Consider the following 25,753-nt stretch of genomic DNA (forward strand, 5'->3'; position numbering starts at 1 on the left):
CACGTAATCAACGTGCCACTGAAGTCTTTATATGCTTTTTTTTTAAAGCGCTTCTGTATGCGATGTATATATTACATAGCTATCCTTAGCTTGCTAAACAGTGACTAAACAGTACTAAACAGTGTGGTGCAGGTAGATATATTGCCAGGTAAGTTCACTGCAATTTGTGAGGTCTCTGATCAAGTGCCAACAAAGCCACGCTGTGAAGTTTTATGTATAGATATATATTTATATACATACATAGATGACCCGTACATATAACAACAGCTGGAAGTGGTATGTGGGCCAGTAATATATGTAAACATATTGATAGAAATAGTTCTCACAAACATTCAGTACACTGAACTGTGAGCACATTGAGGTACAGTCACCGCATAGTGCGAAAAGATTTCACAAAGGTTTGACGTCAATAGTAGGGTTACATGAGCACGAAGTAAATAAAAGTACAACTCTGTGTAGTTTTCACATCTAAATACATATAACCTATGGATCAAATACACATGTATAAGCAGGTACAGCAGGTAAATGAGTAATTTTTCTATTAATATGTTCAGCACAGCAGAGTACCACTTTTCAAGTATATATGAAGCACACTATTTTATACGGTATGTTTTACAGTCGACTGATTACACATTTGATGCAAGAAACAGCTGTTACACAAATGTCGTGGTATAACTGCTAGCACCCTGTTTGTGCAGTGTTTGTGTTCCCAAAAGGAAAACTTCACAACAAGCGGACTTGCCAACCTCGTATTGCGACTTGACTGTTTTCGAATGCACTGATATTCTCTCATGAGATGAATGCCATACCCGACCTCCGTCACCTTTCTCGGCAATCTTTGAACGTAGAGAGAACAGAACTTTACAGCTCAGCACAGGTTATTAATGCCTTGATGAATATGCAGTCATTAGTATGAGAGATCATCCTGAGCCAAATTGCTTCATTTATTCAGTAGAAGCTCTGAAGCATAAAACCATATTGAACAATACATGATAAAAATGGAAAAGTTAAAAGTACACACAAATGGCTTGCAAAAAGCGCTAGTGTTTTATGAGGTATGTACAGTCGGAGAAAAACGTCTCTAGGCTGCATGCTCTGTAAACGAAGCCGAAAGCTCTATTATTAGCTGCCACCTGGAGACCACACTTGTGGAGGTGGAAGAGCAGGTCATTCACATCCACAATTCTTGTCTCTAGCTGCCAGCTAATAACAGAGCTATTGGCTTCGTTTAAGGTCCAGATGCTTTTGACTCCAACAGTATGTGCTAAGGAACAACATAATGTCATCTGTTTGACGCACGCACTAGCATAAGTTGTAATGGTAGTGGTGATGCTCGTTAAGCTTTGTGTTGGGGAGTACCAGCAGAGCTCATCATAAAACTATAGTGTAAGCCATTTGCATGATGCACTTACGGCGTGTCTCATTTCATCCAGTGCAGACTGAGCCTAAAGCACAAACTAAAAAGTTATTTAAGCATGATAGGTTATAAATTCTAATTAGTGTACATAGGTGTTTGAATGGAATATACTATTTTCACCAGATAGCCTCACTTCAGAAACGGTGCTCCTGGCTATTGTAGCATATTTATAAGAAATCTCCATTGATTAAAGTGAAACAACGTACATGTTACAATAATGAAATGAATATCTTTTGTTAACGATAATAATATGACAGCATCTCGTTAGCTCACCAGACCTTTATGCATAAGTTCAGATATGGATCGAATTTCTCCAAGGAGTTGTGTCCCGCAGGCAATACAGCATACTGTTTTCAACAAAATAAAAAGGTCATAATTTTGGTTTTCTTTCGAGTATGTGCAGTGGTATGCCATCAAGGCCAAAAAAAGACATTCATATACATTCCTGTTCAGATCATGCACCCTAACTCAGTGACCGCCTTCTGCAAGACTTCAATCGAATATATATCTTTGCTTGCAATTAAGTACTGCAAGATATACAAGCATTGTCTGTCAGCACCATCCAAGATTTGTCATGTAGTTGCCACTGCCAAGCTACTGCTAACCTTACATGCGCTGTGCCCAACACATTAATAACCATTCATGCATATGGCAATGTATCTAAGTACGCATCTTTTTTTGGAGTTCGGGTATCTTGGACAAATGGCAGGAGTTTCGAGGCGTTGGGACTGTCGGCTAAGTCGTTCACTCTGACCACCTTAGTGCACAACTAGCATGTCAATAAAGATCTAAGCACCTATGTTATCTAATCAGCTTAGCTTTTCTCACACTGCCTTGGAAGCTAAAACAGTGCTCTACCGGTATGGCGTTCGTGACATCACGTGGCTTGCACTGACGTCATCGCGGAAGCGATTTTGAAGTATATATTAGAGGAACACTGCGCACAACTCCATCTAGATTTTATTCTCACTAAAAATCATTTCTATGGCTATTACATTGATGCCTGTTCGGCAGCAAAATACGTATTTATCGCCTGGAAAATTACGTTTGAAACTCTTACCGCCAGTGGAGTCAAACTTGTGAGGTCTACTCCAAAAACGATTCTGTTATCAAGGCCATGAATTGAATGGCGGCGCGGTATATAATTGACTCGGGGATTCATGGAAAAAATCACCAAACGCAGCTTGTGAAATTGGCCGGCGATTATCATGTCTCAGTTTAATTTTTTTCCTTGCTGATGAAAGTCCCATTTTCAGCGAAAGTAATGTCTTTGTCATTAAAAATACAGGTGTCGCCAACACTGATCGATTTCGGAAGTAAAATGTGTGCGTCGATGCCAAATTTTGGGCGCGGATCCCCAGAGCTACGCTACACCACCATTCACAACTGAAAACCGTGGCGACCCATCCTTTGCGGTGTGACGTCATGATTTTGAATCGACTGCTGGGAAGCTATTTAAAATCATTTTTTTTTCAGTAAATGGACACCGTCTACAGTGTTAATTACCGTTACTGGATTACCGGGACCACGTGCACCGTCAGTGCACATGTGCAGATCTCCTGGAGGGTGCCAGAGGGCGCCAGGTACCCTGCAGCTGCTTGCTGGCCTGGTGCATCGGGACTAATCAGCACGTGCCCACTGGCTGTGGGCGGGCTCCCGGGACTGCGGTAACGGTAACACTGTATGCTGAAGGTGTCTAGCGTGTTTTTGCTGCCCGACAAATGTCAATACAGCCACTCAGAGCCGGACTGTTAATTTTTGCCCAGAGCAATAATAGAATGTAGTTGGCCTCAGTGTCTTGTAGAAATGCAGTTAATTGAGATGATGTAATGAGTGAAATTTTTCAATTGAATTGAATACGAATATTCGGAAAAAGCTGGCTCCGTTAAAGGGGCTCTGAAAAACCTTCTGAGGAGAGTACATAAACTGGGTCAATCACAACGTTCTGTCGTCATAAACACCTGAGCCACAATCACGCGCGAAAGTTGGCGAGCACTTTCCGGCTACTTTTTCATGATCGCGTGCCCTCCTTTGTCTCGCGCGCTCCTGCGTATTTCTGTGTAGAGATGGCTATTGGTTGGATTCTTTCAGACGTCATACAGCTACCATGGCCGCGGTCAGTCAGCCACGTCGCTCCTCCGGTGGGTCAGGAAGCTCCGCCCCCCCCCACGGGGAATTCCAACAGTAGGGCTGGCGGAGGTGTTTTGAGCTTGCATAAGGTGACGAGAGGAGAGGGAAATGCGCGAACAAAAGTTAAATTTTGACTGCAGATAACTCAGCTTCTGCAAAATGCATTAAAACAAATCTTGCTGGAAGATATCCGTGAAGCGGGCGTTCGTTAACATGCTGGGAATACCACACCTTGATTAAGAGCCCCTTTATGTGCGGAATAATTGTTATTCCTCAAAATAACTGACTGAGCCAGAAAAAAATGCATTGCTCTTTACAGCTAGAATATGATCAGCAGCTGAGCATGATACTGAACAAGAGCTTAAAATGTTATGGAAACGGTTCTTGCTATGAGATCAGTGACAATGTAAACAAAGTGAATACGCACAGCTAGATGCACACAGAGCCTCCAGTAGATTTCGAAAAATTGTTAAGACAGAATAAGATGTCAACAAACTTGTTCCTGTTGCTCACGATTTCCTCTGCGAACAGACAACGTAGTTTGGGTTGCATTACTTCCGAGTATATGCAGCCATAAGAGGATATCTAAATACACCGAAGATCTATATAGTTCTTGATTACAGCTTTAATCGAATAGTAGGAAATATTTCGATATGCATTCACAAAATATTCACTCCCCATCTGCTCCCCTTCCCAGACCACCGATTTCACACCGAATCCTGCCGCGCCTTTCCTTCGTTGGTAATAACCTCCTCCTCCGCGTGCTGCAAACCACGTGATCACCATCACCGCATCGTTCGCGACGTTACGTTTCTCAAATTGACGTCGACGCGGCTGCCATACTATGTTTAAGTAGCTGTAAACAAAAAGCTGCGCGTATGTCTTGTCAGTTCATTTCTTGCTTCACCATGGAAGTTCTACAAGTAGTGCAACAGTGCAGCTCTCGTGACGTCACGAGCTAGCCACCTATATGTGGGTGCTTACTAAGTCAGTAACCGCGGTCAGATATATTCTTTCGCCCCAGAGTGCTTTCCATATGACCTGCATGCACTAATTCAGAGGCGAAGGCTTTTTCGGTTTGGAGGGAACACTGAAGAATTTTGAGAGAGAGAGAGAGAGAGAGAGAGAAAGGCGAAAGATAAATATGCCTACGACATTGAGTGTTCCCAGAGATGTGCATAGAAATATATCGGCACCACCTTCCCTTTCTCGTGCCGTGTTTTTATGTTAATCGGAAGTGATATCGCTGCCGTACATAAGACACGTCACAGCATTTATTCCTTAGTCGCAGAGCACAGATTAAAACGAGGTGAAGGAAACACAGACATCACGTGACGAACTAGGATCAGCATGCACTAATGCTACAAGGGTGCCTAAGTAATTTTTATTTTTGATGCAGCACGGAGCTCCGCCAAAGACAATGAGATTACGGCTGGTACAAGCCAAAGACGCGGGCTAGATCGCTTTTTCGGAAGCCTTGGCCGTCGTAATAAATGCGAAACTATAGAACACACTGCTACAGTGGTTGTCGTAACACTGTGGAGCTCAAGAGGACGTAGATTTGCATTAAAACGTGCGTTGTAAAAATGTCGTTAATTTTTGTAAACTCCTTAACTCACATTTTATAACGTTCATTTTCAAGATACCATCAGCATCGAATGAAACTCGAACGCAGAAAGGCAGAAATATCGGCTGTAGAAGAGTAAACACTGGCAGATCACACGGACACGTCGAGGGAGAGGTCACTGCGCCTTCCAAGTAAATATCAGTTGCTTTAATACTGAGTGTCACCCGACTAAAATCTCATTTTTCTGCGCGTAGCGCAGGGCACGAAGGAAATGAAAAAAAGATGGCGCAAAGTTGAGACCACGTGACCAAGAGGCAGCCAATGGCGTTCCGCGGTCGTCAAGGGCAGTTTGATTGTGGAATGAGTGACCGTGCTCTTCATCTAGGGATCACACTCAGGGACTCTGGCGGAACACTGCGCGTGTGGCATTAGTCCGATTCGAAAGCAGCTAACGACAATAACTATACAGCGCAGTCGAGACCAGAACACGAATCATGCATGCGTTAAGATATAGTACAGCAACAAGACGACGGAGGCTGCTATATATGGAAGAGATAACAACAACAGCTATAACAACAGCAACAAACAGCGATTCTGGAAGAAGACGTGAGATAAGCGACGTCACGTTCGTCGATGCCTTTAGATGGTGAGTGCTTAAAAGACTGCTTATGGTCACTAACAAGAGACGAGCCGGGCGGCGCTGAAATCTCTAAGCGTGCGAGGTTCGCTCCACCGTTAATTATTTAAGGGCATGGGCGCACTAAGGCAGCGTAATTATGGTACACACGACTACGAGTATCTGCTATAGCCTAGTGTAAGTTGGCACGTAGACACGCACACACAGACGTACAGATATATGATAACGAGAGTATACTACGATTGCGTCAGCTTCGACACAAACTCACATATACAGATAACAAACTGAGGGAGATGACGCGAACGTTCAAATTAAAGGTTAACATAGGGGTACGCATCTCGCCTATGGAACTGAATAAGTTCTGTCACAGCATTGGGACGGCCATCGAATACAGCGTAGAAGCTTTATACAAAGACAGATTGAGGGGGAGAGAGAGATTTTAAAGAGCATATATGTCTGGTCGAGGATAGAGTTTTGCTGACGACTCACTGGAATGTAAGGTTACCCGTGAACCGGAAGGAACATTGCTGGAAGAGGGCACGAGTTTCTGGCGAAAGTTATACACAAGGCTGGCGCGAACCTTTTAAGTCGAAAAAAAAAACACCATTACAGCAGCGTGAATTGTATATAAACCAAAGACGATGAAAAGGCAAGACAGAAATGGACAGAAAAGACACTTTTTTTTACACTTGAGATTTCTTTCCTCCGTGATGTATGTGGGAGATTTATATTTCTTTAAACCACCGGTCCGATTAAAACACGACTCTATAACGGGGGACGCAGTTTCGGAAACCCTTTTCAGCCACCTTTCGTCAGGTTTTGGTGGGTTTCCTTCTCAAAACGAAGAGTTCTAGTGGTGCAATGCTGATATAAGAGGCAGGAACAAAGAAAAGGTTGCTACACTTGCCAAACAAAAAAGAAAAAAAGAGCCTATTTCGACAGAGAGAGCTGGCTTTTGACACCCACGACTGAAGTCTTCTTTTAAAGCCACGGATCGAAGGCTGCTTTTATTGATTTATCGATTCCTTCATTTGCCTGAGCAGTAGAGGTAAATTAAAATCCACGCCACCTTCTTTCCAAGATGCCTAAGTAAAGTAATACTAGCGAGACCACGTGGCCTAAACTTCCAGAAGTGGTTGCGTCCGGCGCTTTCTCCAATCCCAGACTGCACCACGGCGGCGTTTTAACTCCGTGCTGCTACACTTTTGTGGGGTCCAGTCAAAATTAATCTCGGCGCAGAAAACGAAGGGAAAAACACAAAAAAATGTATTCTCTTAGTGTGTCTCGGTTGTCAACACTGTAAACATGAATTACCTTGTAAGGGAGTTAAAAGGGAATAAGTGGTCCTCCAGCGCACTCCCTTTCACGGGCAGGGTATGCTGCGCAAGTTCCCGAGTAGATTTCGATCACTAAATATGCGGAATGCTTACTGTTGGCAATGAAGATATATATTCCCTCCTCAGTGCATCGTAACTCGAAGCACTTAGAAATTGAAGGAGACTGTTGAACGTGGCACTGGAGGTCTTGAAGTTAGCAAATAGAGGAGGTTAAAACCTGTGGGTAAAATCTTCATAACTGCAATAACTTCGCATGTATTGAAGACGGAATCTTTCCGTTGCTAGCCCTAAGTATTCCTCATTCTTAGTGATAGAAATCTACCCCAGGGCATGGACAGCATACTCCGCCTCTATCAGGGGCAGGTTATGCTGTTCCAACTTCGAGAACGTGAGGCTACATGGAACTGACCGAGCCACCCTTCCCAACCTGTTTGAACACGCGCATTTCAGGAAATATCTTCTGGCACTGTACCTATTCAACGCTGACAAATGCATCAGTTAACAGCGAGGAAAAAGAGTTTTCATGCAATGGACGTACGGCAGGAGGTTAATTGCCACCTACGCAAAGGCATATGGAAGCACCCAGGATTTCTGAGTCGGAAAGGAAAAAAAATAAAAACGACAAATTCAGGGCTTGTATGCTGAGACGGTACGACTGTTTTGGAAAAGGTACAGGATGTTACACACGCGCGAAACGTATGGAACGGAGTCGAGGTATCATCACAGCATGTTGTGACCACTTTCTTCTTTGTGTTTTTTTTTTCATCTTGTCATCGCGTTAAAGAAATGCAGGCAGGAATGTATACGTGCATGTACGGTACAGCATATAACCGCGACACATCTATATGTATAACTCTATGTATAATATGTATATATATTTATATATATGTATACGACATCATGAAAAAAAAAGAACATGGCAGCAGTTTAGTGCGTTTGTTCTGAAGGTCGGTTATGTCGCCATCGGATAGTGCAGGAAATCTTTTAAGGTACTGTAGTGTTCTGCGTCACATCCGCCTCGAAATGCTTGCGCGAGGTGCCACAACGGGCACATCGCTATCCGCTAGAGTGTAAGATGGTGAGAGCGTTGGCACTGGACAATGTGAATTTGGGCTCATTGTAACGCGACCAACCTGCGCATGCTCCGTTCGACACCAAGTTCTTAAGCAAGGCCTGTTCTTGAAAGCGTAATACCGTTGAAGAAATAGACTGATTAGAAAAGGTAATGTCGTTGAAAACACATTTAGTTCCTTCCTGTTTCGTTTCGACCACGCGCGTCAAGTCAGTGGTGTGGCCGTGGAGGCTGAAACCCCCACTTTGGGCATTTTTGCCCGAAAATTCGACTCGATCGCCTATTGTGTGTTTTACGCCATGGCCTTTCCTGGTTAGATAAGAGTAGCTCGCCAAACGTGCCGAATGAAGCTGCCTACTACGGTTTGTGTACCACGTCGGTCAGACTTGCATCTCTGTCTTAGGACTGTGACAGGTCTGTTCGCCATTGCGTGAGTACCGGTAAACGCCGCAGTGTATGGGACACCCGCGAGATACGTTTGTAAGATGCGTGGTAAGCCTACTTTTAACATTCAGAACATGGCGGAAAGCAAACTCAGAAAAGGCCATCGCTATCTGAGCTGCACGCCAAAAAGTGGGCCGGAAGTCACGCGCTTTCGGGAGGGCTACTGGGAGTCTTTGACCGACGGCGCAGACAATAGTAACGCTGGGCGCAGCGGCGTCGTCTGCTGCATTGTCTGTTGCGCATGCGCAAACGCGCTCAGACGGCGGCCAAGTAGGGGAACCTTAACGTTCTGCTTAAAAAAAAAATGTGATGTCATGGCCTCTCCTGAATTCTTTCCTTTCTCCATGATCCAGAAGAACGTTGCACTGTGCTCACGTATTTGACTGAGTGACTCACCATTTGTCATAAAGAATGCGCATCAGGTGCTAACTTTAGCGGAAAATCCAAGACCTCGAATGCGGTTAGACTTGCAAGCTGAGCGGAGCAGGAGCATTTTGATCGCTGAGTAGTAATACCTTTCGCCGTCGAGGGAGGGAGCTACATGCTAGCAACCCAGACGCAGCGACTGGGTAGCGCAGGTTGAGGTACACGGTTTTGTTATGCCCATTTGTAGTTGTGCACGTAGCTCCATCTGGCGGGGTAACTTTGCGCGTACAGACTTTGCCGAAAGTTCCCAGGCCACATTTGGAGCGCCCAGAACAGAGGTTCGGTCTTTCCGCGAGGCTCGCATGTAGCGCTGTCAGCACTTCAGAGCTCTCATAAGTGAAAGGAAGTATCCGAATACTGAAACGTTCCGTACGAAACACGCGTACGGGATCACGGAAATACGAAGTTCAAAGCGTATACATACATATATATAAGTCCATATTTTTTTCATGCTTGTTGTATAGTTTCGATATTCCTACCGTATAGTTTTCATATGGCGCCATGCGGTATCCGTATGTATTTTCGTTCTTTCCGTGTGCGCTGTTCGTATAACTTGGGCATGCTCCGTATAGCTTCGATTTCAGCCTACAGAAAACGCATAAAATTATGGGAATATTTATGCGGAAGGTTTCAACAGGGTCTCGAGCAGCACCAGCAACGGCAACAGTGTCACAGGACCCTGCCTATATAGTCGTCTACAGTCAGTACTCTCCGCGAAGCCTGTACCCACATGCTCACCAGAGGAGCCAGAGTCGTACTTAAGCACCGAAGGTGGGGATGTTGTCGAGCGATGACTTTTAACACGCGGCGATGTCAGTGCAAGATTTAAAGGAAACGCGAAGGGAAAAAATGGAGGCCAAGGATGTAAGACCCACGTGCGCGCGGAGCATTGCTGATTTGTCTGAGATACACACTGGGAAGAAGAAGTTGAACTGGTGGCGGCTCGAGATGGGAAAACAACGTTTTGTTCTTTCAGGAACTTCTCCTCTTTGTATATAAAGTGGAAGAAAGGACTCCAGTCGTCCGTGTTTTTTTTTAGTTTTTTTTTCTCCAGCTTGTAGCCTATGTTTATAGATGGCTTTTGCATCTCTTTGACGCGCTTAGCGGACCGAGTTGTTGGAAGGCTGGCTAGAGCGCTCGTGCACATCAACAACAGCGAGAGGCTGCTTAAAGAGGAAAGTAAAATTAAGAATCGTCCCAGAAATATCTGCAACGGTGAGATAGCTCGGGATTCTCTAGGAATTCCTTTCAGTTTTTTGTTTGCTTGTTTCTGGTTGCTTTTCTGCTCAGCCAAGTCCACACGCAGTATTGGGTATAGACAAAGCTCGTAGCGTTCTCGGATGTATCTCTATAACTTTCTAACGTGACCGACGACAATACTGGACATGCAGGCAGTATCTGACCTCGGTGGCCATTGCTCGCATTTTGGTGCCCCAAAATGGCGAAGAACTCAAGGTTGGAGGTAAGTAAACGATTGTTCGCGAATAATTACTCAACTGGTGTTCGCGGCCGGTCCGGCACGACGGGTGCAGTGGCTTCTGTACTGGTTAACCAGACAACTAAAGTAACGCCACTGAATGAAGATCGTGGCTTGTCTGGGTTCCTCCTTTCTCGTACGCTGTTATCCTGACGAAACGTACCTTCTTTGTCATAAGTAACCAGACTAGCGCTTACCGCTTCTCATACGATCAGGAAGCTTTTGATCATTCATATGAAGACAGCTATGCCGCAGCTTCGCATCACTGCGGCTTATTCTCGCAGCCGACGAAGGCTAGCGACCGCAGCGCCACCGCTCCTCCGCCAGCCCGCTTTTTCCGCAGTCACGGCAGCCTGGTTACTTTTCACGAAGACTGTGTAAAACGTGCGGATTTCTTTTTCCTGCTTCTGGACGTTCCTCCTCGAAACTTCGTGATCGATATGGAAAACCGATTCTCTTAGCAGGGGGCCGGAAAAGCATTGTAACATCTTACAAATGTCGTATCGGCATTCTTTCTGCGCATGTCACACATACTCACGAGCGGTTTTTTAAAAAAAGCCCTTCCGGAACACTTTAGGAGGAGTGCATGTTTGCTCTGTTAATTTTTTTCCCTTCACACTTCATTATGCGCAGCTTAATTACTAGGCAACCCTACGCCTTGGTGTGTCTGATTGATGTTCTTCAAGGAGCATCTTCTCCGGCCCCTAACTTCTTCGGCGCTACAAAGGCTCGTTATCCTGACAACAACACGATCTGACTAAGCATAGACACCCATGAATTGTAGCTATGGTTATTGGTGCTGTCAGATTCATCAAATATAACCAGAGCTCTTTGATCGTACCAGTCGCAAAGCTCTACATAGAGGCCTTGTTTCAAAGCCTATATCACTCCGGTCCTGAACTCGGAAATTTGCAAACTGTCGCGCCACCTGCTAACATTCAGAACAACTGCTCAGCGCTGCTCACAACACAGTTACAATGGAGAAAGAAGTGTTGCCGGGGCCCACCGAATACTTGGCTCATAGGTGGCGCCACCATCTGCTAACCTCTAGTAGCTGTCCGCAAGCCGTGGCCTGATTTTGATTCGGAGTTTCGTAATTCGCTGGATTAAGAAACTCTGTATACACCCACTATGTTTTTCATCACGCCAAAATAACCAGTATGCAGTAAAAAGGTACGCGTTTTTCGATCCATCTGCGCATTACTCCGAAACTTTAGTTTTGAGAAAACGTGCATGTACAACGTAACCGTATAACGGATCAGAGCTGTCTCTATACCAACTGCAACACTCAAAGCAAGCTTTACGTTTTTCAATGAAGGGCGCATTAAATGGACCGAAATTTAGGGACTCTACAGATTGTTGCGCCGTCTGGGGAAGAAAGTGGCAAAGTTAAACTCTGCCAAATAATGAAGAGGCACCGCCACGTCCGCTAAGCCTGAGGTGACACGCTGGCGTTGTTGGAAGAGCTCCCTGCTTCCTCGATGTCTGGCGAAGTTTCCTGCAACCAAAGAACAAGACCAGAGAGGTAAATCAGTAACACGTGGAGGAGAAAAGCAGAAAGAAAAAAAGTTGACTTTACGGCTTTGCTTTACATCGCTTAGCGCAGTGAATTATTTTTATTCTTTCATCGAACAAGGCGCACAGCTCTTTTAACGCGAGAGCACTAAGGAGCTCGCGAGGCGACCCGTCGTCTTCCCCACAGTAAGGGTGCCGCGAACTGCCGCGGCGCAGCCGCCGCGTCGTTAGTGCCTGAAAAATCCACTTCTCGCGGAGGCCACCAGGAGCACTGTGATTGATTGGGACGTCATCGTTAGTCCTTGAGCAAACGGAGACGAAAGTTTTCATTGCGCCTAGGGGCATCTATGTACCGTCATGTAGATGGTATAAGGAGCGGGTTCTCTCGGGTTTCACTCTTAAGGCGGGGCTCAAGCGTCTCCCAGGTTCCAGATTCTCGCCGGGGAGCGTCTCGCCTTAAAATCCACGCGAATGAGTGCATTAGGTCGTGTCTGTGCGTTCCTGAGCATAGTTTCGACGCGAGGGAATGTTAGGCGACATGCGAGCGATTAATTGGACGTGTAGGCGACAGCTATATACTTAGCTTGAGCTTAACAGACATGACTTGCTAAGTATTTATTATGCGAAAAAAATTCATAGTGCGATTGCGAGTCTGCAAAGCGGATGTTCAACGTTAGCTGGTGCGGGGGAAAACGGGGTTATATTTGGGCGAGGTGGCAGAAGTGCGAGGGAGTTGGACTTCTTTTTCTTTCGTTGACAAGGTGCGTTGTAGCATCAGTCTGGCGGGTGGGCTTTGCTTGCGGTGCGGACGCCAACGACAACGACGCCGGAAAACTGAAGATAACAGCTATCGCTGTTAAAAAACTGACGGCATTTGAAGATCGCGGGAGTCTTATGTTTTAGCGTGCATTCGCCTGTACGCGTGCTAGCTAGCCTCAGCTTTACTGCAAGAGTGTACTCATGCCCGTGTGTGAACACTATTGTGTTCACACACGCGTACAAATACAGATATGCGCATTCGAGCACGTCAGAATCCGACGCAACGCAGTATAACACTACTCGTCGCAATACAAAACCGAATTTGCATACAGTAGCTAATATACATTTTGGGACAAATGTTTCCAGGACGTGTGAGCGGCAATCAAAACCGATGTCTTTGTTGTTAGGCTGTTATCTCAGGCCATACTTCTGGCAGAAAAAGTTGGACTTATGTGCTTTCGTGTGTGGTAGTCAAGTAAGGTCATTAAGCCAAGGTATTGAAACTATACGCCTGGATCTCTTTTCATGCGTCCTGTGGACTTCTGTCGCGGATAGTACCTAATAATAGCGCCATATTCATGCACGCGAATACTTTTCTGACAAATGTGTTGTGCCTTTTTTGCCAGCCTCCCAGAAAGCTGTTTACGGCCGTAAAGAAAGCCGAAGTGTTAGGCTGCACTGCAGCCGACGTATCCATTAGAAATGACTGCACCGACTACCGCCAAACCTAGGTATATTAATGCGAAAGGTTTTCCTTCTTTTCTTCTTTCACTCCTTCCTTTATCTCTTCCCTTACGGCGCGGTTCAGGTGTCCGCCGATATGTGAGACAGATGCTGCGCCATTTCCATTCCCTAAAAACCAATTTTGAATTCGAAAACATTATATGTATCATTATCACAAAAGCCGGGGTCCGCTGTCTATGGCACGAAATTCGGATGATGCAGTACGCCGGTATACGATGTCACAACACTTATGAAACGTAACGTGCTATGACCTGCTATGACTCAGCACTTTATAAGTGACGTATATAAGGCGTGCAGTGGTTGTACATGGTAGACGTAGTCATGACAAATAGTAATAATCATGACTCACGACATGATAATTTTACAACTTATCATGACTCGGAACCTTACAAATAACGTAATTTAAGGTTATAGAATTTGTACAAACTATGCGTATTCGTACGTGTCTCATTCATTATGCAACGTAGCATGACTCAGCACTTTACAAGCAACGTAGTTATGATGTCTAGACATAGTCCTAATGAATGACTCAACACTTTACTTCTGCAATGTAACATGACTCAGCGCTTTACAAGTAGCGTAAACCGTATAGAGTTTGTACAAAGTATGCATATTCATGCATCGTACTCATAGTCATGGCTCATAGTCGTTCTGCAACGTATCATGACTCAGCACTTTAATGCTTTTGCATTCCTGGACATCAGCAGTCTTAAGTGTCTTGGACGAATTAAAAAAGCATGAACCGCCCTCATAATGGTCTATCGGAAAAGGCCGTGACCCCTCCGGGTCGCTCATGGCAAGGACGACTCTCATCCCTATTAATGCGCAAAAAGATGGAAATATAGGCTTATTAATGTTCCTCCTCGGTTGGCGGGAATAATTTTAACTTCGTGTCGTCTTCAATATATTATCTTCGATTCCCTCCTGGGTCACCACGGGCTGGTTAACCCCTTTCTCCGCTTTCCCCAATTTGATTCCTTTCGGACTTCCCGCCGTTCCTCTTATTTCCCCCGGGCCACAAACCGCCGAATGCGACGCCGCAGAAACAATTACCGGCCTGCGGTTAAGCCTTACCTCTTCGGCCGCCGCAGGAGGAAAAGAACGAGGGGATTCTGCTCCGTCTTACCTTGGCTTCGATTGGCTTCATCTCTATGGGACGGGATGCGGTTGGCGCCGCCACGACCTGCTGCGCCGCGTGGGGCTTCGGGCTTTCTACGTAGTGCGGAACTGTGGACAAAAAAGGCAAAAAAGAAAGGACAGGAAATGAAAAAATGAAGAAGAAATCACATAGGAAAATAGAAACTGGTCTCTGGGCCAACCTTTAGAAGCATGGCCTCAAAGCTCGCCCTTTGCACCGTCAGTTAAACCGGCACGGTTCTTTATTAAGAAAAAAAGGACACTAATTTAAATTCTAATCACCTTATATTGATTTTCGAAAAAATGCTGCCGCACGGAATCTTCGGGGATTTTAGTGAGGAACACCGTTTCGCATATATAGAAGAGCATGTCGGACAGTTCAGGAGTATATAGGAGGAGTAAGATAGAAACAGAAAGCTCTTTAGTGGAGGTAGCGCACACTTAAAGCAGGCCCACTGCTCAAATATAGGAGCGTATATTGGACTGTATAGGAGCACATAGAAGTAGTAACGTAGAAACAGAAATCTGTCTCGAGCGAAAAGCGAACACGTAAAACAGGCCCACGCGTTACGCCAGTCGACGTTGGCAATGCGATTACCTCATAAAACCTAAACACACTCTCATGGATTTTGTGTAATATAACGGGACAACATATTCCCTGCCGCTCCTTAAAACTCTGGCAGCAACGGTCACACTGCTTTGCGTCGGCCACGTTAAAATATTTGAGTGCAAACTATTGATACCGCACACTTGACCGATCTCCCGGCACTACCAGTGGTGACATCTCCAGGAATTTCTAGACGAGCGCTTATGAGACGACAGGCGCAAAAACGAACAGACAAAGTTGGTGATTGGTTTCCATTTAACAGCGTTAATGCAGTGGACGGGACTTCCGTCATCAACCCTCCTTGTCGCCCGACCAGTCAAAAGAAGCGCAAAAAAAAAAAGAAGTTTTAGAGTCTGTATGGTTGGCACTCACAATATCGTCTCTGTCTGTAGATATTGCTCACTCCAGCCGCGGACACGTTGGCGCTGCCGTCGTCTCGTGCGAGCTCGGGCTGTGCTGCGGCGTTGGAGGGCATTTGGTGTTGCTTGCGGAGAGCGACTTGTCTGTCGCCAGAAGGGAGAGTGTCGTGGGGCATTGGAAAAGAGGACGGGAAGCAAGACGTGAGTTGCAGAGTCATCTGTCTTGAGAGGCATGCCCTGTGAGGTGGTTAGGGTCATCTGTATGTAGAACGTTTAACGGAGCACGTGACTTATCTGTCATGTGGCCTTGATATTTGATGACGTCATTTTATGCGGATGACGGCCACGAGATCTCAAGAGACGGGATGTATAGTTAAAGAGCTGACGTTGTAAATACACGTGAGGGTTATCACGACCAGAATCGGGAAAGGGGCAGGAATGCTGTAGCGTTGGTTTTGAACGATGACCGCTAAGAAGTTTAAACTCCGTTGTATTCTCAGAGAAGAAAGAAACGACAGCAAATTATTGTTGTCTCATGTTTCCTCGGTGTCTGAGCATTTCCCTTTCATAGGCAGTAAAACGACAAAAAAAAAACTATTAGGCGATCCTCGGTAGATCGTTTGAATGCGTTTGCACATCAGAGGTTGTCACACTTAGGTGCGTTATATCCAAGGAAGTACGCTCAGGTTCGTTGTATCCAAGGTCAGCACGCGAAAGTTCGTTATAGTGGCATACTTAGGTTCGTTATATACAAAATTTACACAATAAAGTTCGTTATATTCGAGGTGGCATACAAGGATCGTTATGCCACGCGTGACGGCGGTCGCCATTTTCGCTTGCACAGACCCTTCTAATGCTCACACATTAATAAGGGTTGAAAGTGTTAAGCCTTCATAGACATGCGAGATCTCGGCTACACGAGGAGGTGGTTTAACAATACTCACTACTGCTGCGTCTCAGTAACAAAAAAGCAGGATATATACATTTGAAAATCAACAACAGAACGCTGCCCGTCCATATTCGCGCCCAAAAGTTCAGCGGTCAATATTTTTAAGAATAAATCAGGCAGAAGGTTGCAACGAGCAGCCCAGGTCCTGTCGTAATTGAAAAACGTGTTTAGAGGATCGTTCATGTTAGAGGTCGTTCAAAACCGAGCCAGGCCAAGCACGCGTTTATTTCTGTCTGCCACGGCTTCCAGCTATTGAATAAGAACCAATAGGAAGTGCCTGAATAGGAACTACCTGAACAGGAACTACCACCGCTTGTGAGCCATGAAGAGGGTTTTGCGCGATTAGAATATTTTGACTGCGAGTGGCTTTTTGAAAAGCGAACGAGTAAAAATACAATTTCTTTGTGTGCACAGTGTGCCTCATGTGTGCATGCGCGGTCTTGGTCACGAAAAAAAAAACTGCCTAGCTGTGCGCATACTATTGCTTTCTTTACAGCCGTGAAGCTGTCTTCGCGACGATGTCACGACTGCCAGGAATAATTTTTTCCCCTCACAACGAGTTTAACCGCAAGAACACTGTTCCCTTTACGACCGTGCTCGGAGCTGAATGCTCAGTGTTGATGCTTAAAAGCCCTCTATTTTTTCGGTTAGGGCAAATGAGCATTCAGGCATGACCACAGATTGCAGCAACAAACAAGGCCGGTTAAGTACAATCAGCGCCCGTACTCGTCAAGCGATGAAAGCCGAGGCTCAGAGATAAAACAAAAACAAAAACAAAACGGATTAAGCGCTACCGTGCAATCGTACATTCGCTTCGAAGGCACAAAATATGTGCGAGCAAAAATAATCGACTGTTAACTGTTATCCACTCCCCTTTACTTTGTGCACTGCCGCGAGTTTCCAATACGCGATCAAAGATTATATAACACACTGCTCTTCCTGTTCATCTCTCTGGTGTTTTCGGGTACTCTCACACGCAAACCAGGATAGAGAGTCCCGATGTTAGATCCTCCTGATAGGGTGATGACAACTACACCATTTTGTATACCAGGCTCAATTTTCGTAGCGCCGCTGTGTTATCCTGAAACAACGCATTTTGAGGTTGTCTCGGCACGAGATTGTTTAATACAGCTGCCCGGCACAGCAGATATATTTCAGGCAGAAAGCTTCATGTGGATACCAGAGGTGTACGCAATATTTGAGGAACAAAATGGCGTCTTCCAACCGAACTACGGTTGACCCCACCGTAACTAAACATAGACTCTGTGCAGTCGCGAGACATGTCAGAGAGCGCAACCTAAACTGCCCAAGTGCGACGCTCGGAAAGGCCGCTAATATGATATGCGCATAGGGATTGCCCGGTCGATGTTTCGAGCACACGTACACACAACAGGCGACGAGGCAGAGGACAACCACGGTCACTGGGATCACAGCGAGAATTCCGAATCCGAAGGAAGATGTTCCTGGGAAGAGAAAAACAGGCAGGGAAAAGAAAACAAAGGGTACATTGGTACGTGGGTATATGAGTGTGTATATTTTGTTATTGTTTAGGCTAATATAGTTGAGTGCCGAGAGGAAGCTTCTACAAGTATTGTGTTTTAACTATACCATTCTGTCTGTGTAACAGAAACTAGTTAGACAACACTGCCCGGTTAAGTAGGCGTTCTAAGTTCGTTACTTTTTCGCTTTGAATTTGAATTTCCTTAATTTCCAACATCATCAGCATGACAACGCCCACTGCAGGACAAATATCTCTCCCATGTCTCTCCAATTAACCCGGTCCTTTGCCAGCTACGGCCACCGTGCCCCGCAAACTTCTTAATCTCATCCGTCCACCTAACCTTCTGCCGCCTCCTGCTGCGCTTGCCTTCTCTTGGAATCCACTCCGTTACCCTTATGGACCAGCGGTTATCCTGCCTTCGCAGTACTTGCCCTGCCCCAGCCCATTTATTCCTCTTGATTTCGACTAGGATGTCATTAACCCGCGTTTGTTCTCTCACCCACTCTGCCCGCTTCCGGTCCCTTAACCTTGCAACTACCATTTTTCTTTTCATGGCTCGTTGCGTTGTCCTTAACTTAAGCTGAACCCTTTTCGTTAGCCTCCACGTTTCTGCCCCGTAGGTGAGTACCGGTAAGATACAGCTGTTGTACACTTCGCAATTTATGGGAGATTTAAGGAAAAAGTTTCTCATAGCAACTGAACGAACTTTAAACCCTGTCTGAGGGTACCACCGGCCTATACCGGGTGTTTCAGCGAGAACTTTCAAAAATTTTCAAAAACAGCCTTTTTGGAGTAAAAATATTGCTTTTGGGCGTAGCATAGCATTGTCAGTCTTGGCGGACACCAGAAATCCGGTGAATCGTCTTAAGTAGTAAAGTGGTTAACTAATTTTTAATAATCAACTTCCTAACTAGTAGAGTTAGACGCCTAGTTGAAATTAGAGATTTGTAGCCGGTCGTTAGGAATACCCATATCAGTATTTGTAATTTCTAAAACGCGATTACCCTTGGCGCTGCGGCTGAACAAAATTTGGCTTTTTCGACTAGTTACGTGCACTGGAGGGTTTGCTCTGCCCGCATGCTTTCGAAAGCGCATGTATTTCGCTCTATGGAGCCAAATTTTTGTCGAGCCACAGCGGCGAGGATAATCGCGTTTTCTAAATTATAAATACTGATATGGGTATTTCTAACGACCGTCTGGAAATCTCTAATTGGAACTAGATGCCTAACTTTACTAGATAAAAAGTTAAATATTAAAAATTGGTTTACCAGCTTACCACTTCAGACGATTCACCGGTTTTCCGGTCTGCGCCAACACTGGTAATACTCCATAACTACAGCGCAACGAACGGGACGTAGAAGAAGAATACAGGCAGGGGCACAACACAGCGCTGACTCACAACATGAAATCTTTATTAGCTGCCAGCCGGAATAAGTACGCGACTGGCGGCCAGATATCGAAGGCAATGCACACAAGTCACAAATATAGAAAAAAACCCGAAATAAAGCACATGCGTGTGAGCATTCCCAGTCGAGGTATCGTTTTTCTTTTTCTGATAGCGATACGGAGGGTGCACTTATACAATCTTTTGGGAGCATTGCTATGATATGTGCTTCTAAAAATTTTCTTGTCAGCGAGTCGCGGTTCCTACCTATCACAACGCACTCGTTGTACAGTGGCTTGCAAGCATCGATGTCATCTTCGTCATCATCTTAATCAATTTTGCAATTTATGCAGTGTTTGGCTACGTGGCCTACTATGGGGCCACCCACGTAGAAACCAACTCGGCCAACAACTGACCTTGTCGAACTGGTAATACTATGCCGAAATGCCATATTTTTACCCAAGAAGGGCGTTTTGGAAAATTTTTGAAAGTGCTCGCTGAAACACCCCGTATGTGGTCTAGCCTCCTGCTGACCGTATATTGTGCGTGAGAGCAACAGCTGAATCGATTTAATGGTAGAAAGGATGAAGTTCTGGCCCCTCACTGTGCACACAGCTCCATCCGCCGAAGACGCTTCGCTCCTTGACCAGGCCGTCCTTGCAGTGGCACGTCCCGTGCCAGCAGTATCCCCGGTAGCACTGGTGGTCCGCGTGGCATTCGCGGTCGGCCAACGCAGGCCAGCCAACCTCACTGTCCTCCACCGGCTTCTGTGTCACTGGCGCTGCGGGCACAACGACAGGGGACGTATACTAAACCGTAATGCGAATCCCTGCCAGTATCAGCATCTCCAGGCATCCTATATGGCAGACTTAATTGCTCTAACCAGGAGCAGTGAAATCATTCCGGGGATTACAAAAATTTCTTTAGACAGTCCATAGACTGTACATAGACTTCTGTTTGTAAAGTCTATAGACTGTCTATAGACAAATCTTAGAGAACAGTCTATAGGCAGTAAAATCCTACAGTCTACAGACAATATGTAGATTTATGGCCATACACTTTTATGTATGTATTTATTTATTTATTGCATCCTCAAGGCCAAAGGCATTACAGAGGGGAGTGGGTTAATTAGAATAAAGAACAGTGAATAGAATACAGTGAAAATACATATTACAAAATAAATTTCCTCCAGAATAAAACAAACAACATCCAGAAAACGTAAATAGTATAAAAACAATGTATACAATACAGTGGAAGCAGATATAACACACAATCAACTTTCTTCACAGTAAACAATATTAGCTACAGCGTCGTGAAAGATTTTATTATCAGCAATGGCTGCAATATCGGGTGTCTTAGACTTTCGTCTATAGGCACTCTACAGATTATGAATATACAAAAATATATATCTATACGAAGACAATAGAGTCTATAGGATGTCTGTAGACTGTCCATAGACCATTTTTATAAGTGGATAAAGAAGGAAAATAACTGCAAGAAGAATAAGAACGGGAAGAATTAGAAGAGCATAAAAAAGTTAGTTGAGGCGTTCAGGCAGGTTCTACGCCCAGGCTTCTGTAATGTTTTTTTTTTAAAGTCTAGACGCAGTTGAAATACTTGAATTGAGTATAGGAATTAAATTAGCTGGTCTGCGAAAGTTCTTACTATATTCGGATACAACTCAAGAACGAACCAGCAGATGGCCCTCAAAGAAGGCCTTCCAGCCAATGGCGTCGGCCGATTTTCATGACTCTGCGGTTAATCTCTTTCATCTGCCATCCCCTGCAATTTCATGCTAGTAGTTCCAAAGGGATCGGTCAAGGGGGAGAGGCTGAGAACTGGTCGACGCCATTGGCTGGAGGGTCTCCTTTGATGAGTTCGTTCTTGAGTTGCATCCGACTATAAAGTGAGAGGAAAAGAAGAGAACAAAAATCACAGGGACACCTAATTCCATCACGTGTTAGCAGTGCGATGGCATTGTCAGATGTTGATGTCTTTACCGGAAGTGGGATCACTTCCGGTTTGGTGACATAACTTCTCTCCAGCCAATGGGAATGCTCCGGTGTGGTGACGTCACTTTTCTCCAGCCAATGGACGAATTTTTTGAACGGCGACGCATTTCGCCCCCATGGCGCTTCTAATGTTTTCGCTTAAACACTTCTCAAAAGGCGTACATTTTATCCGGAGCGTCGAAAAGCGCCGGCATGCTACTTTGATCGCGGGAAGCGAATAGCGGTAGAGAAAAAAGGTTATCACTGTTTACGGCGTGTAAACAAATAAAAATTGTTGTTATTATTAGTTATTATAAGAACACCTGGACATGAAGAGTCGAGATAAGTGAAAAAGAAACAGGAATTTTGAAAAATTGTGATTTATACTCGTTTCGCTTCAAAGCGCCCTCGTAAAGCCCAGAGTTCTCCAGTTCCGAAGAGGAAAGAGAAAATCAAACAAAATAAATAAAAAAACGAAGAAAGGGGTGCCTAATCAATGTTAACATGGTCGTTCAACAGAAAAAAAAAAGCTGAGAGATTGTCCTGACCGATCATGCTCTGAGCTGCTTACCAATTCGGATGCTTCTGTGGCGCGATAACTACTGCGCAATGTGGTGCTCAAAACCTCCAGGAAACGGTAATTGAAAAACAAAACCAGAAACACTACCTCGTCATATAAACCTATATAATTCACAATCGCTTGCACTTACCGTCTCCGGGAGTAACGCCTAAATCTCTCGGAAGCTTGAACTAAGTGAAACTACAGGGAGTGCGGTCGTTGAAAATAACGCTCTCGGCGAGCCTGGCGCGATCTAAGGAAGAAATAGCACCTCCGGACTTGCCCCCCCCCCCCCCTCCTTCCTCCGAAAAAAGCCAAAAAGCCACCACAGCGAGGAAGGGCATGTGTCGAGGCAGAGGCACACGCTAGGCTTAACTCCGCCTCGGCGCGCACGTTTGCATCGCTAGTCCTCGGAGTTCCAAGAATCGCTCTCTCTCTCTCGCTACCCTACTCAAAAAGTCATTTGGAATGGCTCAGGAGGCAGCGAGCGTTCGCGGTGGTCTCCGTTTTGGGCACACCGTGAAAATGGGGGACTTATGGAGATTTCGCGCACCTTTCGAACGGAAAGGGGAACCTGAGAGGTCCACTGCGGCTCACTGAAAAGGGAAGCTACAACTCTTGCCCAGTCTGACCGCGCGTGCTTGGCGGTGCTAAGCTTTTTTTTTTTTTAAGCGCTAACTTCGCGCTTCCTGGCTTACTAAAAATTTTCGCTTAGAAAATAGGAAAAAAAGAAGTGAATGGAAAAAAAAGAGGAATGAAACGAATATTCAGCAATAAGACAGGTAAAAAAAATTAAGGAGACACTGATAAGCTGCGCCTTTAAGGATATGGCGCGACAGTGTTAGTTAATGGCTCCCTTCAGCGGTTTCTCTTCACACACAGTCACTGTTCCTTGTTCACATTAACACATTTACCGCAATTATCAGAACACGGTTCCCAAATTCTTGTCTTTGGACTCTTTCAGACTGAAGCTTATGCGTACAATGTTACTCTAATTAGTATCACGCTAATTAGCACGTTTATAGTTCACTCAACAAATTATTACGTTAGTAAGCTTCAAGTTATGCCAACACCGCACACACACACACATCGTTTCCGCCCCCCCCCCCCTTTCACCTCAGCCAAATCAACGTGCCTGCGTGGCCTAGTCGGTACCCTGCCTAGCTGGTGTCGCAAAGGTCGTCGGATCGCATCCCGGCTAAAATTAATGGAAGTTTTTCTTTGCGTAAAGTGAATTAGTTCATAAAGGTAAGTAGTTTAATTTGAGACATGCGCCGTCCTTTAATTCACTTTGCAAGTGCTCTTTTCAATTATTTTTATTCCAGACATACGCGCGTGGCGTGGGTTATTGGACACAACAACGCCGCCAGGACGACACTGGGTTTTCCGCTGACCGGGAGCTTTAAAGCTGTCGCGTTAAAAAGATAAAAAAATAGGGAAACGTTCATCGAAACTAAACTGCAAACAGTCTTCGCCCAAAAAAAAAAGAAATGGGACACCTCACTGTAACGCAAGTTAAGCAGCATTGGAGGCATTAGAGAGTTATAGCATAGCGTGATCCGCGATCTGCTACCGTTATTCGCTTCCGCGATCGCTGCCATTGCGCTTGCGCAGAACTCTCTGAGAGCGGCAGATGGCGCCACGTGCCCGTCAGCTGCGTGCGCGTCTGCCTCGTCGGGACCAATCAGCGCGTACGCAGTGGTGGCCCGCGGAAGCGGATCTCGGTAGCGGATCACGGATTACGCTTTGCTACAACTCTCTATTTACAACTGCCCTTTCAAGGTCATCCTCCCGGCGAGGCGCAAAGCTGCGTTTGAGCGAAAGAGCTCACGAGGAGAGAGAGAGAGAGAGAGAAGTGGTAGAAGAAAGGCAGGGAGGTTAACCGGAAGAATGTTCTGGTTGGCTACCCTGCGCTGGGAGAGAGGGATGAGGGGGCGTTAAAGAATAAGAATTAGAGCCATATGGTCTGTATCAAGCACGACAAACAGTCACAAGCGCACTGAAATTCACAGGCTGCCGCAGCAGTAGCCTGCACACCTTGAGGGCTGCTGAACACTGCGACGTGAGTAGAACAGATCCACAATCCTCTATCACTGATATGAGGCAGTCAGGCAACGCAGACGTTCCGCTGTGAAGAAAGGCTGCTTGCCGTTGCAGCTGATAATGTTGATGACAACGTAAGCATCGGACTTCTCGGAAGGATGAGGCTGGAGTATGTGTTGTGCCAGCTATCGGACAGCTGCAAGCACTGGATTCAACAAATCCAGCATCTGCAGTGCATTCTGTGCAGCTGGCATGTGCAAGCTGGAAAGCAGCACACGCATGGCATTCACGATTGGCTTTAGCATTGTAGTCACTTGCTCGTCTGCGACTTGGGCCGGTTCCTGACCTACTACCCGACCAGCAGTAGGCTCAACACACTGGGTGCGCGGTGACTGTTCTATCACTGAGGGTGTGGAGTGCTTCGGGAGCAATGACCAATTCACTTGCCGGTCCCGGTCTTGGACCGGATTTGGGCCTTGTGCTTGATTAGCAATAGGCTCACGACTCGGTGCGCAACAACTGCTTGGCCACTGCGGGTGTGTGTAGCTCAGGCAGGGATGGCCAAGGCCCGTCTGCGACAACCGTCCCTGCCTCGTATGGCTCCCGTTCCTTAAAGTAGTATGGGGAAGGGGAGGAGCTCAAGAGGAAAAGTTTTGTTACAGATGGGCTTCTCTCTGAGTAGTGCACTTGGTAGTACATTTGGCGCGAACACACTTGAACCCGAACGTTTGCTTTTCAGCCTTACCTCCGGTCGGAGATTCATTTCTCTGTTAGCAATGCTATACCTAAGTTATTCTTCTCACTGAAACGTTCAAAGTGTGCTGATTTACAGCTTGTGTTTGAAGAACAAGTCGTCGGGAAACGCGTGCGCCAGGCGTGTTAATCTGGAAGACATTGACTACGAGCCTCGTACTCTATGATGGTTACAGTTACCGTTGTATTGCGCATGTTAGAGGAAGCAATACACAATTACTTTTTGTAGGCCTAGTTGGCGCACAGGCTAAGATATAGCAGACACAGAAACTCGCACAGGAAGGCGACAGGGACAATCCGTTGTCCCTGGTCTCCTTAGCAAGTGGGTGTCTGCATATGCGCTTTATTTGTTCATCACTTTCCCGTGGTGCCGTTCATGGCATGTTTGATGGTTCTGGGTGGAACTGAATTTGTTCACCACTTTAACATGGTGCCGCTCATATCAAGGTTGACGGTTCTGGGTGCAGTTTATTGTTTACAACAACCAGTGATATTGCAGTTAAGCAGCCATTTTAAAGTTGGCTTTTTTGCAGTTATGACGTTCTTAAGGTGGAGCACGCTTTCAAGGCAATGGTCGTGCAAGGGAAATGCTGGGTAAAACCTCGGGTGAACTTTCGCATTCCGTCGAGCTAGTCCCCTACGCTGGGTAGACGTGACAGATGGTTGTTACAGTGTACAAATAACTATAAAATCTAAACTACCAAGTTTTGGTGATTAATGAGCGTCTACAAGAAATAAAATTGGGCACACATTTACATAAAATAAATACTAAATAATATTAGACTAAAAACCGCTGTAGTATCTGCTGATGCAACAGTGTGCCTGTCAAAACTTTGACTTACTTCGACGGGCGATATTACAGCAGTCAGCGATAGCCCATCTTCATCTCTGGCATCTTACACTTTTCTTTGACAAGATTGAGAATTTTATCTTCAGTTTCGTGAA

General features: G+C 45.5%; 1 protein-coding gene across 1 annotated transcript in view; it reads right to left on the reverse strand.

Annotated features, from left to right (window-relative positions):
• Positions 1-10,078: 10,078 nt before the first annotated feature.
• LOC144133412 (uncharacterized) overlaps positions 10,079-25,753 on the reverse strand; it is a 42,973-nt gene continuing 27,298 nt past the window's right edge. Inside the window, exons 3-7 of the mRNA XM_077666499.1 lie at positions 20,067-20,243; positions 17,962-18,040; positions 15,642-15,772; positions 14,652-14,752; positions 10,079-12,005 (exon numbers count right to left, since the gene is read on the reverse strand). Coding sequence (XP_077522625.1) covers positions 11,937-12,005; positions 14,652-14,752; positions 15,642-15,772; positions 17,962-18,040; positions 20,067-20,243 — 557 coding nt within the window. The 3' untranslated portion in view covers positions 10,079-11,936. The remainder of the gene's footprint in view (positions 12,006-14,651; positions 14,753-15,641; positions 15,773-17,961; positions 18,041-20,066; positions 20,244-25,753) is intronic.

This window comes from Amblyomma americanum, chromosome 5, assembly GCF_052857255.1.
Source record: "Amblyomma americanum isolate KBUSLIRL-KWMA chromosome 5, ASM5285725v1, whole genome shotgun sequence".
In the NCBI taxonomy this organism is placed as follows: domain Eukaryota; kingdom Metazoa; phylum Arthropoda; class Arachnida; order Ixodida; family Ixodidae; genus Amblyomma; species Amblyomma americanum.